General features: G+C 34.8%; 3 protein-coding genes and 1 pseudogene across 4 annotated transcripts; all 4 read right to left on the reverse strand.

Moving 5' to 3' along the window:
• Positions 1-84: 84 nt before the first annotated feature.
• ATAN11 (Transducin/WD40 repeat-like superfamily protein) lies at positions 85-1479 on the reverse strand. The gene has a single exon (NM_101162.3). The coding sequence runs from the start codon at positions 1340-1342 to the stop codon at positions 302-304; it is 1041 nt and encodes a 346-aa protein (NP_172751.1). The 5' UTR covers positions 1343-1479; the 3' UTR covers positions 85-301.
• Positions 1480-1535: 56 nt separating this feature from the next.
• On the reverse strand, positions 1536-3381 carry ERF1-2 (eukaryotic release factor 1-2). The gene is made up of 2 exons (NM_101163.2): positions 3296-3381; positions 1536-3105 (listed from the first exon to the last, which is right to left on the reverse strand). The coding sequence occupies exon 2, from the start codon at positions 3045-3047 to the stop codon at positions 1743-1745; it is 1305 nt and encodes a 434-aa protein (NP_172752.1). The 5' UTR covers positions 3048-3105; positions 3296-3381; the 3' UTR covers positions 1536-1742.
• Positions 3382-3509: 128 nt separating this feature from the next.
• Positions 3510-10857, reverse strand: AT1G12930 (ARM repeat superfamily protein). The gene is made up of 24 exons (NM_101164.5): positions 10480-10857; positions 10295-10393; positions 10006-10212; positions 9796-9915; positions 9627-9710; positions 9473-9529; positions 9156-9284; positions 8964-9025; positions 8520-8576; positions 8271-8394; positions 7706-7840; positions 7333-7413; positions 6967-7080; positions 6804-6883; positions 6492-6627; positions 6235-6384; positions 5845-5930; positions 5364-5551; positions 5102-5194; positions 4736-4923; positions 4535-4646; positions 4293-4450; positions 4104-4220; positions 3510-4012 (listed from the first exon to the last, which is right to left on the reverse strand). Exons 1-24 carry the CDS (start codon positions 10681-10683, stop codon positions 3776-3778), a joined length of 3018 nt encoding a protein of 1005 aa, NP_563920.1. The 5' UTR covers positions 10684-10857; the 3' UTR covers positions 3510-3775.
• Positions 10858-11505: 648 nt separating this feature from the next.
• On the reverse strand, positions 11506-11934 carry AT1G12935 (annotated as a pseudogene; the record flags this gene model as incomplete). The annotated part of the gene is made up of 1 exon: positions 11506-11934.
• Between the last annotated feature and the right edge of the window lie 6349 nt (positions 11935-18283).

The raw sequence follows: 18283 nt of genomic DNA on the forward strand, positions 1-18283 counted from the left end.
TCATCCACAATTGAGGTACACACTTCCCATGGATCATACTGCAAAGATTGTGCTACGAGAGAAAAAGCAATGAAGCAAAAATCTAGATCAAAGGATTATCCTTTCTTATCAATCATACATCAATAAGAGTCAGTGCTAAGCTTTGCATCTTGAGTATAGCAACAAGATCAAACAGATTCATTAATTCGATTGAGAACAGTCTTTACATCTTGAGGATAGTAACAAGGGTAACGAGACCCCTAATACGATAGAAAATGAGTAAAATCTAATCTGACAAGAGATGAGAAATTCTTTGAAAAGATCAAACCCTGAGAATTTGCAGCTTAGTAGAGAAAGCAATTGCGACCCAATCAGGCTGAGAAGAGGACCACTGAAGCTGCTCAATCTCAGCACCAGCAGTGTAAGCTAGAATAGGGTCAAGACCACCTTCAACATGCTGTCCCATGGATGAAATATCCCAAATCAAAGCTTGAGAATCATCTCCAGCAGTACAAATGTGACAAGAGCTATGAGGAGCCCAAGCAATGGCATTGACACTAGCTTGATGTCGTTGAAGCTCAACCACAGGAAGAGCCGGAAAACGAATGTCAAGCACCACAACTTTAGCACTGTCCATGATAATAGTAGCCATGTACCTAGGATCCTGTTTGTTCCAACCAAGACGCACTAAAGGAGTATCAGGCTCGGAGCTCTCATAGATAATCGTCGAATGTTCCTTATCACGAAGATCAAACACCCTAACGGAGCCATCAGCTGAAACAGATGCAAAAACACCAACACCACCCCAAGCAATATCAAAAACTTCCTTATCATGAGCAATAAGCTGAGTATCAACAGCTTCACGCTCAATGTCCCAGATAGTACAAGTCGTATCAGTACTAGATGTTCCAATTCGACGTGGCTCAGCTTCATTCCAATCAAAAGAAGTAAGAGGACCACAAAACTCACTGTTCTTATTGCTATTGAGACAAGATTTGAGCTCAACACGGGAATGATCATCAGCGATTCTCCATAAACGAAGGAAATCACTTGAAGTAGCGAGAAGATCAGGTCTTTGGCATTCCTTGTCAGGTATGAAAATGGTCTTCGTTGGTGGATAAGGATGCTCAAAGGAGAGGTTAGGATCGGAACGGATCTCACCATTGGATTCATCGAGCTGCACAATCTCGACACGGTTCGGGTATTGCTCGAGGAGGCTAGTGATGGCGAGACGATACTTCTTATCGCGACGAACGCTCCAATTCATTGCGTAGATGTGCCATGGCGCTTCGTATGTATAGATCTCTGATCGCTTCTGCTGCTCATCGGAACCATCTTGAATCGGATCGCTGCTCGTTCCCATCGTGAAATCGATTCCGAGCAAAAACCCTAGAAAATCGCCTCCGCTTCTATCACTCGCTCAAAAGCAAATGGATATTCCAGTCATCCAGTTTATTTTAATAATTGACGAAAACGACACCGTTTAAGGAAAACAGAGTAACATGGCTAACATCGTTATCTCCGTCTCTTCTTCACCAATGATTTTCTCGGAAAATATAAAACCAGAAGAACAACAAAAAGATGTTTAAAATCCTCAAAAATTACAACACAAATTGTCTAACAGAAAGAAAGAGTCAAGCTTTTTAATGTTCTATAGAAAACAAGAAACTTAAATCTCTCTTCTTTGTTGATAAAAGACCATCTTTATGCCACATTTTCCCTCACTGTATCGATCTGAAACCATCACCAAAAGTTTTCCCACTTTAATCAGAATCTTCGTAAACTTCAGTATCTGATAACTCATCAAATGTCCTCATGTCAAGCTGGTAACGTAACATACCACCAATCCCACCAAAACCTCTGCAAAACTGTGACCCTTCTTGGGATTTGTTAGTCACAAACTCAAGAGTGCAGCCGAAACGTTTGTACTCATTTGCAAACCATTCGAGTAGAGGCATCTTCTCCTGTACTTCTAGCTCCGCGTTAGTCTCTGAATCATGGAAGTTGCTTGTATCAGACTCTTGATCTTTCCCAAAGTGTTTCACCACCATTTCTCCTGTCGTACTGTTCTTTAGCTCATACCTGTTTATGTCCAGATTCTCCCACACGATAAGGGTTTCGATAGCACCCATTTCTAGAGCCTTTAGAGTATCCTCCACACCGAAAACGTATTTCCCGGTATCTTGACTTATCTCCTCAAAGTACTTCCCAATCAGTTTCTTCTCCTGTATGAACTTCACATTGGATAGAATCTCAGCAGACAGCTCAATCGCTTGGTTGAAACCGTTTTCACCTCCGTAAGAAACATCAACAACATTCAATATCTTAGCTTGAAGACGAGGATCAAACAACTCTGATTGACTGAGCTCAGTTTTGAAATCAGCTGAACCAGCAAGGATCAGACCAGAGACATTAGGCTGACTCGTAGCTGGATTGATGTAAAACTGTGTAGCAAGCTCAGCGGTTTTCCTAACATAATTGTGTCTCTTCTCCATCCTAAGACGGGCAAAACGAAGTGCAGACTGTCCTCCTCTTCCGTGCTTCTTCGGGAGATCAACAGTAAACTTATGAAGAACCTCTCTAGTATTCCCACTCAAAGTTCCAAACAGTGTCCCATTACCATCCATAACAATGAAACCAAACTTGTCATCAGACTCAAGAAGCTCGTTCAATGCCTCAGTATGGAACTTGTTGTCACAAAGGTACAAGGAAGCATTAATCGGCCTAAAGGGCTCGAAATCAAACGTCACCTTCTTCTCTTTACCGTCATCATTAACAATGGTGCCGGTATAGAGAACAAGACCATTAGTAGGAACCTTGTTGTAAAGCTTCAACCTTTGTTGAGCAGAAGTAATGGCAGACAAAACAGATTGACGATTGACTCGACTCTTAATGTTTGAAGCAGTTCCATATTCATCACCAAGCATCTTTGTGACACGAGATACTTGATCACGAGGAGGCATAATAAGAGAGATCATACTCGTTCCATTACCTCTAGCTGATTCAAGTCCCTTGATTAGTTTCTTAATCTTCCAGATCTCGATGTTCGTATCCGCTTCTTCTGCCATTTTTAGCTTCTCTCGAGGTCGAAGATGGAGAAGGAGAAATCAAAAAGCAATCCCCCAACTACACAAGAAGAACAAAATCAAGTTTCAAAAATGAGTACTTTGAACAGCGTGAATTTCGGACACAACACTACGAATTTTGGTTTCAAGTGAAGTAAAGATCGAAACTTTTGAATAAACGATTACGATGAACAGATTGAATCCATTATGCAGAGAGATTGAAATCGAGCAAGCAAAACGTAAGCTCGTACCTCTTTTTCTCTCTCCTCCGGCGGCCTCTCTCCTCCCAGAATTGACTGGCCTAGGGTTTTCCCCAAATTCTAACTCCCAACCCAATCACGTGATACTCACGTGGCAAACCACATGGAAAGCGAGCTAATGGGCTTTATCTTAACTCAAAAGGCCCAATTACGTGAAAAGTGGAACTGGCTGTAGTCTACATTACCAAGACGCCTTCAAACTGCGTGCCGTTTATTGGTTTGCCTCATAGATTCAAAATAAATAAATGAGAGTTAAATGTTAACAATGGGATGTATATTATTATCCTTCTCATCAGATGAATCTAAAAGAAATGGCTCAAGATTCTTCATGAGGTTTCTTTTCCTCTCCTACTGTACATTAGAAACAGAGCATCGACAGAAATGAAGAAGATGATGGATCATTGCCCTCATTATTAAGGCAACAAAATAAAATAAACATTACAAAAAAAAAAAGTTTATCGATTGATTTATTCATATGATGTTTGGATTTGGATCGTTTCGATGAGAATCCGCAAAATCTCTCACTAATCGCTTCAATGTTCGACCGTGTTTCCCTTGCATATGTCCTCCTGAACTGTTATTGCTTCCAAAATTGCAGCTTTTGTTCTCAAGATAATCGATCCCTGCACCTCCTAGAGCTTCTGACCATTCCCTCACTATGCTTTCTGCTTCTCCTTGCTTTAGATACTCGCTCGGAAGTGCCCAAACCTGAATACAAACAAACAAAAAAAAGCCATTAGAATAAACAACACAGAGGCGGAGTTTGGTGTTGATGTGATCACAAGAGAAAGAGAGAAACCGCTGAGTTTAGCCATCCTTGGAGAGATTTCCAACACAACATTCCTTTCCATGAAGTCCTCTCACATAAACTGCAGATTGCAGCTAATTGTTGCAGTATCGTTGAACACTTATGGACCTAAAACAAAAACAGAATCAAATATCATAATCCATCAACTACTTTTTGAGAGATCTTACTCAAAAATCTTACCCTTGACATAGCTGCAACTCCAAGTAGAGCATAGACCAGATTAGACAAAAGTCCCTCTCCACAGTGAGATACGACCTGGACAGAGACCACGCTGAATGATCCATCTGATATGCTATTCACGGTTTCGATCATGGAAGAAAGTGAAACCTCCAAGAAACCTATAAAGTTCGAAAACATTGTGTTAAGTATGCTTATAACCAAAAATTAATGCTGTTTTCGTTTGTAAACCACTGCAACCTTACCTGATAAGTATGACATTGCAGCTAAAGCAGCGCCTCTGTGCATAGCTGTACAACATATAGCCGCTTTGTGGAAAGAAATTTCAAGAAGTGTTCCAGAAGTACCCAACAACTCCTGTTTGATCAATATAAATTCACCCCAAGACTCCTTAAGAAATTATGAACTGAAAGTTATACTTTAACAAGCAAAGAGTGGTTGCAAACCTTATGACAACTACGGATAAGTGCTGATGCGAAATTCACATACGCTTCCACCAAATCGGGTTCTTGGTCGCATATATATGAAGAATTTATGCCCATCAGTGATGATGCTTGAGTAAATCTTTCAAACGTAGTGATAAATAAGGACCCATATTCCTCCTTATGACAAAATTCTTCGGCGATTACACAGGCTGTGATAACAAGTTCGTGAAAAGGTGAAGTTCAGACAACTGGCTGGTCAATAAACTAAGTTTGGGAAATAATTTATCCAAGCTCGCCAATAAAAACTGTGACAAATGAATCAACGCTAGCATCTCAAAAGATTTTTCTCCAAAAGTGGAGCCTGTACCTGAATTAAGAAACCCTCACCTGTTCTTATGTAACATTCTTGGCTTTGGAATGACAGAAAGTTTCTCGATAGACAATCCAGTACACTAGGTAGTAACAGCATAAAGTGCTCACCTGTGAATAATGCAAATTTTCACATGTTAGTGAAACCTGCCTACTGTGCGAAAACAAGAAATTTTCACAGGTGTAAAGGACGCTTTGGAATAAAGAAATGTTCCAGGCTAATAAAGGCACAACGAGTCGAATGTAGCGGAATAAAATAGGGAGATGAGAAGTTTGAAACCTGACGACTGAACTGCCACTGAAAGAGCACGGCATGCTGCTGCAGCTAAACTACCACTCTCCATGTGTTCAGACCTAAATAGCTTCTCCAAAATGGGCCAGAAAACAGTCAACAAAGAAAGGATTGGACCATCTGCCACAGGAACAGATGGCAGAGACGTTGCAAGGTGACTGAATACAGTTCCTATCCTGATTCATGAAACGAGTGAAGAGCAAAGTCATCAATATGATATTCTTCCCAAATTTGAGTACACCTCAAAAGAAAACTACCAGAGAGTGCAAGCTACTAAAGACCATGGATTGATCAGAGTCATTAAATCTATTTTGCGCCCGGTTACCAGAAAAATATATATAACACAAAATTATGACAATGTTATTTATAGATGTCTTGAAGTCCGGACGCAGCAAAAAGTTCACCAAAAAGCTCCTAGATTACATCGCAATTAAGCAGGATAGAAAATAGATCAGTCACAGAAGCAGACCTGTAAAGACCTCTTGTAACAGAGCTCAGCATTCGTGTATAAGTGGCTGGACTTTGTCTACCAGAAGACTCAGCGTCTTCATCTACCTAAAACCACAAAGGTATTAGTCCAAATCTATCTCAGAAGTGCATCAAGGCACGGAAACATTAGAAAATAATCCCAGAAAGAAAAAGATCATCTTCCAGGTATCATTTCTGTACTATCTATTTATTTTTCTAGTTACTAGCTGAGATATTGATGAATACTGGCCTCAGAGAAGTATGTGGACAATTAGCTGATTATTTTTTCATTAATGCAGAGCAAAAGCAAAGAGCTACTTGTACAAGAAAAAGAATGAGAAGGAGAACCTTGAAGAATAACTCTTTCTAACTGAACAATATAAACACTTACAAGTTTCGAAAGAACTCCATAACTTGACGAAAGCAATTGAGTTAATAATTTATTTTGTAGCTCTTTATTAGCAACAGAGCCAAGGATCACAGTGATAGCGGTAATGACTTCTTCTTCATCTTCCAAGGTCAAATCCCACTGCTCCAAACACTAAGAAAAGTAAAAAATATATATAAATATAATGATTCAGGATATAATTTCAGCGTAATTTGAAGTTTGCTTTGACAGTTAAAAAAAGGGTCTGATTAAGCTGATACCTCTCCTATCCACATTAAGATATCTAAATTCGATGTTTCCTGGATTACAGCAGGAGCATCCTCACAAATTTTACGCAGAGCAGAAGCACAAGCATGTGAACAAATAGGTTCGGAAATCCCTCCTGCGAGAAATAATCTGAAACCAGAAAGACCATGCAGCACTTATGTTATCAGAGAAATTGATGTTGAACATCCTTACACAAGATTGAAAAATAGCATCAGAAAAAAGAAATAAATATGAACAGTTTCAAGCTAATATGCTAAAAAAATTATTGCATTATTGTGAACGGTCATTGAAGAAACTAGACTTACAGCAACGGTCTGGCGTTACTTGGAAAAACAGAGATCCATCTTGAATAGGAGCCAACAACATCTGCCAGTGATCTGTATACCTAATAGTTGATTATTGTCAAATATTGACTGCATTTACAGTACAAGAAAATTGTTGGTGAGGCAAAGGTATGAACTGACATACAACAGATATAAACCCCTTGAGCTCGCTGGACGGCCTAACGGAAAATGCAGAAACCAATTGCATGATCAATGCAAAATCAAAGGCCTCTCCCTCTTGCAAAATAATTTCAGAAACCTGAAATGGTAGAATCCATTAATAAAGACAGGGATGAACAATAGAAACTAAAACTCCTGAAAACTGTCAAACTTAAGCTATGATTTCCAAATCTCCAAAAAAAAAAGTGATAATGGATGGATCACTAAAAGAGACAAAACAACTAACAGTAGAAAACCCATACAATGTGATCGTACCCCTCTGGGTTGTTCTGAAATCAGAAACTTAAGATGAAATAACTTGATTGGAAGAAAAGAGCTCAAAAGTGCTCACCGCAGTAAGAGCAAACAACTTCGCCTCAATCTCCCTCAAGGGCATCGAAACACTTGAAGAAGGCACACCACCAAAAAATAACTACAGGTATATCGGCAAGAAAAGGTTAAATATAACACAAGAAGGAAAAAATCATACTTCATCACAGAACAAGAAAGAGCAAAATCTACTTATCAAGCAATTTTCTAACAAAAGTACTCAAGACACCAGATGAATGCTGTTCTGTTCACGATAACTAACGTATTAGACAGTTACAGAGTGAAATCATCTCATGAGAACTGATAAGATATAGGAGAAAGAAGCTGATTTCAAGGTGACATAGTCCAATATGTTAAAATTTAGGGTAAATCCTGCCTGTGAAGTGAGAGCACACCTTACTCACAAATGTTGTAGGATGAAGTAGCTGACAAATATCTACCAAGAGCTCAAGAAGATTATTTCTAAAATGCAACAGGCCATCAGGAAGGTCAAGCCCCGGACTCTCATCACTGGAGGTAAACTCATCAACCTGAAGATAAATTGCTAAGGAATTTTAGAAGCACAAAGAAAGACCATTAGTACAATAAACAAAGCACTTGTTCAACAATTCGTGGGCTTATGAATATTTAAGAAATGACAAGCTAGGAATCCAAGATTATTTGATACAGTGAGTGGAATGAAGTAAAAAGAAGAAAGGTAAGATGCATGAAACTGTGAATGACAAACCTAAGAGTTTCAAGAATGTGACACTGAACATATTAAAAATTAATCCACCAGAACCTTAATAGTTAACCAATCTTAACAATAAGAACTATATAAATATGAAGATTTCCAGGTTAAGAGAAAAAATATATTGAAATTTGTTTTCTTTTATTTCTAGTTCTCCAACTGATATGATAACTTCTAGATATATAAAACTGAAAGAGACATAATACATAAGAAAGTTTCCAAGATGTAACCTGAGCACGCAGCACAAGGGCATCAACTAAAGCTGAGAAAACTGGTAGAAATGTATCTTTCACACGAGTTCTGTCATTCTGTCTGTTTCCACCTAGGCTAAGTATATATGTCGCAAAAGTTGACCTAAGATAAGAAAAGATAAGATCAAGTCTGAGCTCAAAGAACAGCCAGAAAAAATCCCTCTGATAGGAGGATGGCAAGAAAGATATGAAAGTCCATATGGGTTGTATGAGAGCTTAATAAAATACCAAAACTGTACAGTAGAGTCTGCAATCTCCCAGTCTTCACTTGGAAATGTCACACAGCTGAAAAAGTAAATGATAGAAATAAACAAGAGTAATGTGTAAAAGATATTAATGCCCACCTAACGAAAAGTCGTGTTTGGAGAAAAAAATAAACGCATTGAGGAAAAAGAAATTGAGCGAATCAGCTTAATATTGCACCAACGTGTGAATACTTAGACTGTGTCATATGATTAAGGCCCTAATTATTTCAAACGCCAAGTTTTGAGTTTTGCGTTTTCATGTGAAAAGAAAATTGAAAAACAACATTTTTTAAGTGCAAATATAAACCGAGAAGAATCTACTGTTTGCAAAAAGGAATTTAGGTTAGTATGCTATATGTTGCAAATTTATATGAAAAAATACACACTAAATATAAACGCACACAAGCAATCAAGGCCCAGTATTCACCTCAAAATCGCATCAGTCAAAATAAGCGCTTCAGAACTAGCTTCAACTATCAAGCATGGTGCCTGCAACATATTGCAAACCGACATGAGCCTCACAAAGAGCAACAAATAACGTAAGTAAAGAGTAATAACGTCACAGCATTGGATGTACATCCATGAGGGGATAAAGTGGAACAAGTAGTCTAGTACTCACAGCTTGTCCGATTTCAGACATCAAGCATGCCAGGCCAGAGATAATTTTTAGATCAGCATTTATAAGAGCTGGTTTTAGAAGTGTATCTCTGAGAAACTGTACTTTGTACAATAAAACCTGAGGAAGATCCTGCAAGAAGAAAAAAAAGTCAAAGCCAAAAAATCCAAGCACATACATTTTTCTTATTGACTTAATAAATATTATGTAACCTTCTGCTATTAAACTATAAGATAATACGCTGACATTAAACCCTATGCAACATATCCAACCAGAATATACAAAGAAAATGATGCCAATACAATGTAGTTCAAACATACCTCATGCCGAGTCACAAGTTCAACAAGCACCTCAATGGCAAGATCAAAAGTAGTACCCTATGGAACGCAAAGAAATCAAAACCCAAGAAACAAATTGAAAGGCACTTTACAAAAAAGTGACAGTAATTTAAACTACAAGACTAAGGAGATTCACCTGCAGGGCATTAAATACATAGTTAAGAAGGGGGTGAGAAGGCACTGCGCCTTGTGGAATCTCGGAGAAACATCCAGCACGGACCTAACAATATGAGGACAGACATCAAAGTGGAATCCAGTGAAATGCCACAACAATAAGGCTCTACTCAAAATACTAAGCAACATACCCAACTCAGTAAGCAACGAAGTATTTTGCGATTGTTATCATGCGGGTAAAGAGGAGAGACAAATTGGTTCTCAGACTGCTGGAGTAAGAAATCAAGAACCATGGAAGTATGCGAGAGAAGCTATTACAGAGCGAAAAGCGAGGTTAAGTAAAACGAGGATAAAAAAAAAAACAGACTTCGAGAAAGAAAGGGGAAAGAGAAGGAAGAAACCTCCTGACGAAGATCAGAGTGATGAGAAAAATGGCGAGTATCAGATATTTCTTCAGGAAGCACAGTGAGAAGCTCAAGCAAGACGACATTACCATCATCATGAGCCTGAAGATTCTGGAGTGCGAACATTAACTTATCAAAGGGCTTTGAATAAGGATCCGAGTGAAGAAGAAGCGCAGAGAGAGCTAAACATATCTGCGTCAATAGCTGCAAAATTCCACAAACACACATAAACACACAATCGTTTCGTTCATATCACCGGAGAAACACAAAAAGGGTACAACAATACCTGAGGAACACCGGAGCTATATCTCTTAGCAGCAAGAAGAAGGGCATTGAGAAGAGCATCTTTAGCTGTAGATTGAAGATTCGATGCTTCGTTCTGAATCTGAAAACACAACACAGAAAAAGAGGGTTAAAAAAGGGTTTTTGAGGAGTCGAAAATAGAGAATCTGAGATGATGAAAGACGAAACCTTTCGGCGGAGAATTTGAGCGGCGAAGAATTGGAGGTCGAAAAGAGAAACAATCGGAGAAGTGAGGAGAGAAGTGGAGACGTCCCAAGCAGCAGGAGTAAGCTGGAATTGAACAAGCCATTGGTTAGCAGCAACTCTATTGGAAGATTCAGGATCGTGATTCAAGACATGGATTGCTTCTGCTACTTTTCTCTGTAACTCCATTCTCACTCAATTTCTTTTGTTGCATTCCACTCTCTTCTCTTTCTCTCTTCTTCCACTCTATTTTTTTTCTTCTTCTTCTTCTTCGACTCTTCGGAATTTTTTTTATTTTTCTTAATGTTTTTTGAGAAAGTAAAATAAATTTAATATTTTTTTAAGAATCCAATCAGTTTCTGCTCTTTTTCTTCCTTTTTGGATTCGATTTCGATAATTCATTATATTAAAAAAAAAAACTTATGTACGTTTTTTAGATAAAGGATCTCTAAAAGTGTCTTTAAAACTTATGTTAAAATTTTGAAAATTATAAACTAATATGAGAAATTATAGATTTTCTTATTTTAAAATTATAACACTTTTAGCTGGTTGTTTTTGGTTCATAAAAACTATAAGTTGGTTTTGATGTTATAATAGTCCACAGTGAAGCATATATGATTCACAGTCGTTTCATAAAAATAATGGTTTAGTTGATATTATGTTTACGTTAAAACATAAATAGACTACAATGCTAATTAATGTTATAACCAAAGAAAGAGATAGAAGAAATGAGTGTGTTATTCCATTGAGATAAAGTGTTATTTATATAGAAGTATAAGGAAAGGGTAAAACCCTAAAAACATGTAGATGATGGGCTTAGATGATGGGCCTCATAATGGGCATCCATCTTTATTCATAACACTCTCCCTGATGACCATTATAGTATCATAACTCGTAAACTATTTGAAATGTTGCCTCATTAAAAACCTTACTAGGAAAACCCAATGGGAAAAACCATGGTTAAGGGAAAAAGAGTGCAACATACAATTACTCCCCCTTATGAGTATATTCGTCGAGATCTTTGAGACGGCGTAATCCGATACGATAGACTAACTTCTTGAAAGTAGCAGTAGGTAGCGCCTTGGTGAATAAGTCAGCCAGATTATCATTCGAACGGATCTGTAGAACTCGTACATCGCCGCTCTTTTGTAGATCGTGTGTGTAGAAGAATTTTGGTAGGATGTGCTTTGTTCTATCGCCTTTGATGTATCCGTCTTTGAGTTGTGCGATGCATGCTGCATTGGCTTCGTACATAATTTTGGAGTCTTTTTCCCTGCATATATACCACAGTCTTCTTGTATATGGTGAACTATGGATCTTAGCCATACACACTTGCGGCTAGCTTCATGAATTGGTAAAATCTCTGCATAATTAGAAGATGTGGCAGAGAATAAACAGTATTTGAGAATAAGTCTGCCAAATCTTCTCTTGAACAAATTTTTAGATAAAGTACAACGCCATTCTTCTGCTCATGAATCTTTTAGATGATTCATCTTGACCATCTTATTTATTTCTCTAAATACCATTAGTGTATAATATTCATTTGGATGATTGATAGAATTTCTTAATATTCATCAAGTGTATTATTTGCGTGTTCTTTAATGTCTCGTTAAAAACCTTGTCATAGAAAAATCATGTGGGATAAAAACTATGATAACGAAAAAGGGTACATCTACGCATATCATTCAATCTCCCCCTCGGAAACATCTTCTTCAGGAGATGATTTTCAATCAAATACAGTATCTCGTTGGAATTAATAACCATAATCTTAATGATCAAAATTATATGGTTTTCATATAGACTTATAAATATCATTATCTAATGATATTTTATCATAGATTATTGTCATCGTATTACTTATGATAACTCTGTAGGAGTTTTAATGATTTTCAAAACAAATATTAGTTTGATCAATATATTTTGACAAACTCAACGTAAATATACATTTATATGATTATATGTCATGTTACATATTTCTTTTTATTCGATCGAGTAGAGTTCTAGAGAACATAATTCTCATATAATTAATCCTTCAGAGATTATATCTTTCAAGAATTTTATATAAATGTCATATCCAGTGTTCCGTCTCTTATTGCCAGACTTTAGATACTTAAAAAAAATATTACATCCACCACAAGAGAATATATCTCTTCATAATACATTTCTTATCTTTGTGAAAATCTCATTAATTTCACTATTCTTTCACATAAAGACTCATTTATTTTCCACTGGTTTTACACATCATGTGCATAGATTACTAGTCCAAATATCTCTACTAGAGATTATAATTATATGTCTATTTCTTCTTTTCCATTTTTTTTGCTAATCATTACTTTGTGTACACTTTTCAATAGACTTTCTTTCATGATCCTCCTTTTTGTCTATAATATCAACTGCTCATAGCATGCAAATATATTACGATGTCGATTTGCTTTTGATTCCATTATATTTTGACATGACATAGCTAGCTAGATCTCTTCATTGTCAAGTACTTGAATGTTTCATTTGTCATGTTTATGTCTCTTTTAGAGATCATTCACTCTCTTCAAGAGATCATCAAAATATTTATTTCCTCAATTTGGTCATTTTTAATTTTGTGCTCCTTCACTTTTACGAGGATATTTATATTTGGAACCAAGGTCTATTACGCTTCATGCGATCTTAAGACTCAAAAGCAGTTTGAAATTGGTCCTTACAGGACATTCATTATATTCTGGAGCATTTAATTTACAACTGATATAAGTGACTTCATCACTTTATTTGGGTCAGCAAATGCGTCTGGCAATTACAACGCTAAATTCTGTAATTGAATTATCTTTTGGACTCTTAATATACATTCTTTACTCCGAGGATCATTGATAATTCATTTCTATTTATCTTTTTCACCAGCTGTATACATTCTCCCCCTTATGTTGGAATAGCTGACTATATAATATGATAGTCTTCAAAACGAGCGGTATATAAATCCTTCTAAGATGGCTTAGTTATCATTCATATCCAACATGTATTCTTATCCTCCTTTGAGGGTTCATCTCTGCGTGCTGTGGTGGAGCACTTTTCACATTCAAAGCTTTTAGATGAAAACTATTTGGTTTCTGACCCAAAACCAATAATAATGGGGAAAACTATTAATTATTCATTGGCTTGATGCGTATCGATGTTACTAAACCATTTTGTGTATGAACATGAATTTCAAAATGTTAAACACTTATCCCAACGGATATCTAATAATGGTTATTATAAATAAACACTGAAATACTCTTGTACTTTAATCAAGAAAGTAATCTCGCAAACTCTATGTTGCGGGTTTATAACAAGGATAAATATGACCTTCTTGTCGATTCAACAATCGAGTCAATGCGTCCATTGAATCGATGCATCTTTTACAACCATTAGGTATCTAAATGTCATATACTGGGTGATCAACCCATAATTATCTTCTTGTATATACTTACGAATAGATAAAGTCCAAATTACTTACACTGGTAAAAATCACATTATCATATTGCTTTCTGAGCAAGTAACATTTGATAAATCATTAGAGAGAATCTTCTGGTTTTTCACCTAATGTCCACATAATTCTCAATACTTTCACATCATCATTAAACCAGGATGACCAATCCGGTTAAGCCAAATATACTCTTGAAACTTTTAATTCTTTTGAAACTTCTAGTTCTTTCAAAACTTCTAATTTACTTTTCATTGCTTATCACTTACTCCCTTAATGAGATCTTATAATCAAAATTACTTCCATGTATTTTAATAATCAATCATATGTTAATAAAACAATAACGAGATAATAATTAAAATTTTATATTCTAGTATAAACGATATTAAATTTGACTAGCTATGTAAGATCTTATATTCACTTGAGTTACTTATCAGTGATAACTCTTATGTTTTCTTAGCCTTTGAAAAACACTCGATTTAAGTTTATAATAGTTCTCAAAATTTCTTTCAAAATATTGTATCTACAGGACAACAATACTTGCGTAAAAGTTTAAGCGTCTGTTTTACCATCTCTGCATCATAGATATTCTCTTAACAATGTGAGTTATATTCACAAAGAGACTTCAAGTCTTGAAGTTTCAGTAATAACTAATTATAACTTATTTTATCTAATAACACATCCATATAAGAATTATTTTGTACAACTTTTAGATCTTTAGTAGTCAAAGATTGAACATAATCTTCTGGATATGTCACTTATTATCCATGTGAGATTCATTACTTCTCCTCCTCGAAATGATGAAACTTCAAGTTCATCCATCTCGTTTTTAATTCCACTCTAGAATCATAATGTATTTTATATCTGATCATATTAACTTTAAGATTTGGAGAATTATATGGCATCAATGATTTTAATTTTGTATTCCCATAAAAAACAATGTATATGCTCTTCTAGAGTCTTTTAATAAGATTTTATACTACTTGATATACTAGATTATTTCATCGTTAGAAATTTTTTTTTTTTTTTTACCATATTTATTTTCTCAACTTCTCGTGATAATTTAAATTCTTGAAAAAACTTTGACCATCAAAAATATGATATCTTCTTAAGATACATTAAAATAGTCATTCATGAAAATTTCTATAAGTGATTATACCTTTAAATTAAGTTATTTATCAATCAATTTATTTTATAAAATAATCAAGTATTATATACTAATACAATTTTAATGCAATATTGTAAAACCAATCAGAATAAAACTATTTTGTGCAAAATCTGGATTTTACATATATCTTGACAAAACTTTTATTTAGGATAATATGAATTTGTGCAAAATTTGGGTAAAATGATTTCGTGCAAAATTAGGGCAAAACCATGAACAGTTTTTTTTTTTATTTATTTATTTAGATACCACAAAGATTTAGAGAAAAGAATCTTATAAAAAAAAAATTATCTTGCAACGTTTTAGTAAAAATAATAATAACACAATCAAATATATGGAAATCTTATAAAAAGATTTAAATAATAATAACACAAAGATTTAGATATATGGAATCTTATAAAAAGAAAAATTATCTTGCAACGTTTTTAGTAAAAATAATAATAACACAATCAAATATATGGAAATCAAATATTTAATATAGAAAAGTCAATATCTAAAAGTGATAAGATATGTATAACGTTTTAATCAAAGGAGTTAAATAAGGGATATCATATCAATCATAAATGGATTTTAGACAATATAATATTTATAAAATGATATTGAATATAGATGCAACTATTCAAAACTGGAATGCTAAAACATTAATACATGCTTGCATCACCCACCACCGGGTTATGAATAGTTACAAAATTAGTTATATAATTATAAAATTGGTAATTTATATATTCAATATTATAATAGTAAATCACAAAAATTAACAATTAACAAGCATGATTCTCTTCTTTAACGATTTTCTTTGTAGAATCATTGAATCATGCGATAGTAATCATAGAAACAAATGATAAGCATGATTCTCTTCTTTATTGAATCATTGAAAACATGCTTTTACCGATCTATACTATAATCATCGATCGGCTCATATTGTTTTGTTTCAATAATAGAAAATAAGTACTATGAACCATGAGTCGATAAGTAAACATGGTTCTTAAAAAAAAATGTAAGAATCTCTATATCTACCTTTTAGAGCGTGCTGATAACGTGTTATAACCAGAGAAAGAGATAGAAGAAATGAGTGTGTTATTCCATTGAGATAAAGTGTTATTTATATAGAAGTACAAGGAAAGGGTAAAACCCTAAAAACATCTAGATGATGGGCTTAGATGATGGGCCTTATAATGGGCATTCATCTTTATTCATAACAATTAATAATTTATCCACATAATGCATTTAGAATCGAAATGTTGAATGGATCAAATTGCTCATTCTGTTTAGAAACACTATAGCAGGCTTTTAAAAGCCAATTAATGACCATTGTATTCTTCTAATGACCCATTCAGTACCCATACCAAGAACATATACTAGTAAGTCAATAACAAGCCCAATGCAACAAGAGAGAGTATGAGACAAGCAAGAGTAAAAAAGTACACATGCCATCATTTTACACCGAGCCTATTGTGTTACTAAATAATCTTATCGACATGGTTGACCTTTAACAAAAAAAAAGTATCGACATGGTTGATTCTAAATACTACATTCAATGACATTAAACGAAGCTATAAAGGAGAGGGAGAAGGGTCGAGACAAGGACAACTAGCTAGACGACTACAACTTTTTGGAGCTTTTCTTGGTGTAGTTCAGTCCGTGTAAGCTTAAGTCAACAAGAACAATATATCTTTCAACATCTCTCTCAATCTCTTTCTTTGTCCATTCTGGTTTGATTAATTTTGTGTTAATCAATGAAAATTTGATCCTGGTTTTTTCATGATTTATCCATCACAACAGGATTGTAACATCCACATAGATATATAGTTACTCTATTTACTTCATTAAAAACTTTATTAACTGAATCATAATTAATCTCTTGAACATCCAACTAATAAGAAAAGTTTGCATTTATTTGTAAAAATGTTTACTTTTTCTTTTAAATTTTAATATAATTTAACATAAGATTTAAAAAAAAAATATATATATATATATATAATATATGTACGTTGTGCAGTAATTTTATTACCAAAGTTGACATTTAAATTCTTCGTACATGGCCAACCAGACCGGCCTTGAGGGCTCCATCAGTAGAACATGGCGTGGAGAAAGTATCTAACACCAGTGGTAAAGAATTAATTTCATCTCGAATAAGAATAGTCCACATTCAGTTTTGACCAATGAGATTCCATGGCTTGATTCATGTCTATATCACTTGATTGTCAATCTTATTAAGTGTGTAATACGAGATTATATCATTTTTCTTTATTCATCTTTCTAGTTTAGTCGTGCAGCCAGGTTTTATTTATGATTTTAATTATTCAAATTGCATTTTTCTTTCGGATAACTTGTTTTTCTACTCTATCGAGAGATTCAGATAGTTGATTTAAAAAATAATTTAGACGACTTTTGGAATATGCAGCTGAGCAATAATAATAATATAATTGATCCAAGCATCATTAATCATGCAAGATGTAATACTCAAAACTATTTTGAAAGAAGTAAACTCTTTTCACCATCACCAAAGTACCGTCCGTACATTCAGGTTAGGAGTTTTTTTTAATAAAGAATCCATGATTGTATAAGAATAATGAAATAGTAATAAACATAAACAAAAAATCACTCTGATTTCAACAATAGTTAATCACTGTAAAATATCCGATATTCAGTTTTATCATCATATATGCATTTTGAGGACTAGTATGCGATTCTGCTTTGTGTTTTCCGTAACAAATAAATTCAATAAGTAGATACTTCAGCTTATATAAAGATTACCAAATATCGAAAGCTTTTGAAGAACATTCTTGTCAATACCCTAAAAACAAAGGTAAGATCAATAATAACATGTCTTTAAAATTTATTGTCTATATTCTCAACTGTTTTTGAGGGGAAAAATAGAGTTCATCGTAATCTTGATGAGGTTTCACTGATGTCATATTTGGTATGCAAGAGTAAATTGTTTTTTTTTTTTTTTCAAATGTACAAATGTCAAAAGAAAGAGAGAATCTATCTCCCAAGTTAATTAAGAAGTGTACTTTCATAGGATTCCAACGAGGTCCAGGGGAGAAGGAGATGCGAAAAGTCTTCGCTCACAAGATTCCACACATTAACAAAAGTCCGCATTCTAGGGACCTACAGAATATTCCTCAATTTTAATCAACACTTGAATTGTTGCTTAGTCCAAATAAACGGCT

This window comes from Arabidopsis thaliana (genome assembly GCF_000001735.4).
Source record: "Arabidopsis thaliana chromosome 1 sequence".
Taxonomy (NCBI): domain Eukaryota; kingdom Viridiplantae; phylum Streptophyta; class Magnoliopsida; order Brassicales; family Brassicaceae; genus Arabidopsis; species Arabidopsis thaliana.

Excerpts from the sequence above, each read along its gene's own strand:
- ATAN11 (NM_101162.3), bottom strand. The coding sequence starts at position 1,342 with ATGGGAACGAGCAGCGATCCGATTCAAGATGGTTCCGATGAGCAGCAG.
- ERF1-2 (NM_101163.2), bottom strand. The coding sequence starts at position 3,047 with ATGGCAGAAGAAGCGGATACGAACATCGAGATCTGGAAGATTAAGAAA.
- AT1G12930 (NM_101164.5), bottom strand. The coding sequence starts at position 10,683 with ATGGAGTTACAGAGAAAAGTAGCAGAAGCAATCCATGTCTTGAATCAC. Across the intron at positions 10,213-10,294 it reads ATAGCTCCGGTGTTCCTCAG|CTATTGACGCAGATATGTTT; the intron begins GTATTGTTGTAC and ends GGAATTTTGCAG. Across the intron at positions 4,451-4,534 it reads TGCAATGTCATACTTATCAG|GTTTCTTGGAGGTTTCACTT; the intron begins GTAAGGTTGCAG and ends CGAACTTTATAG.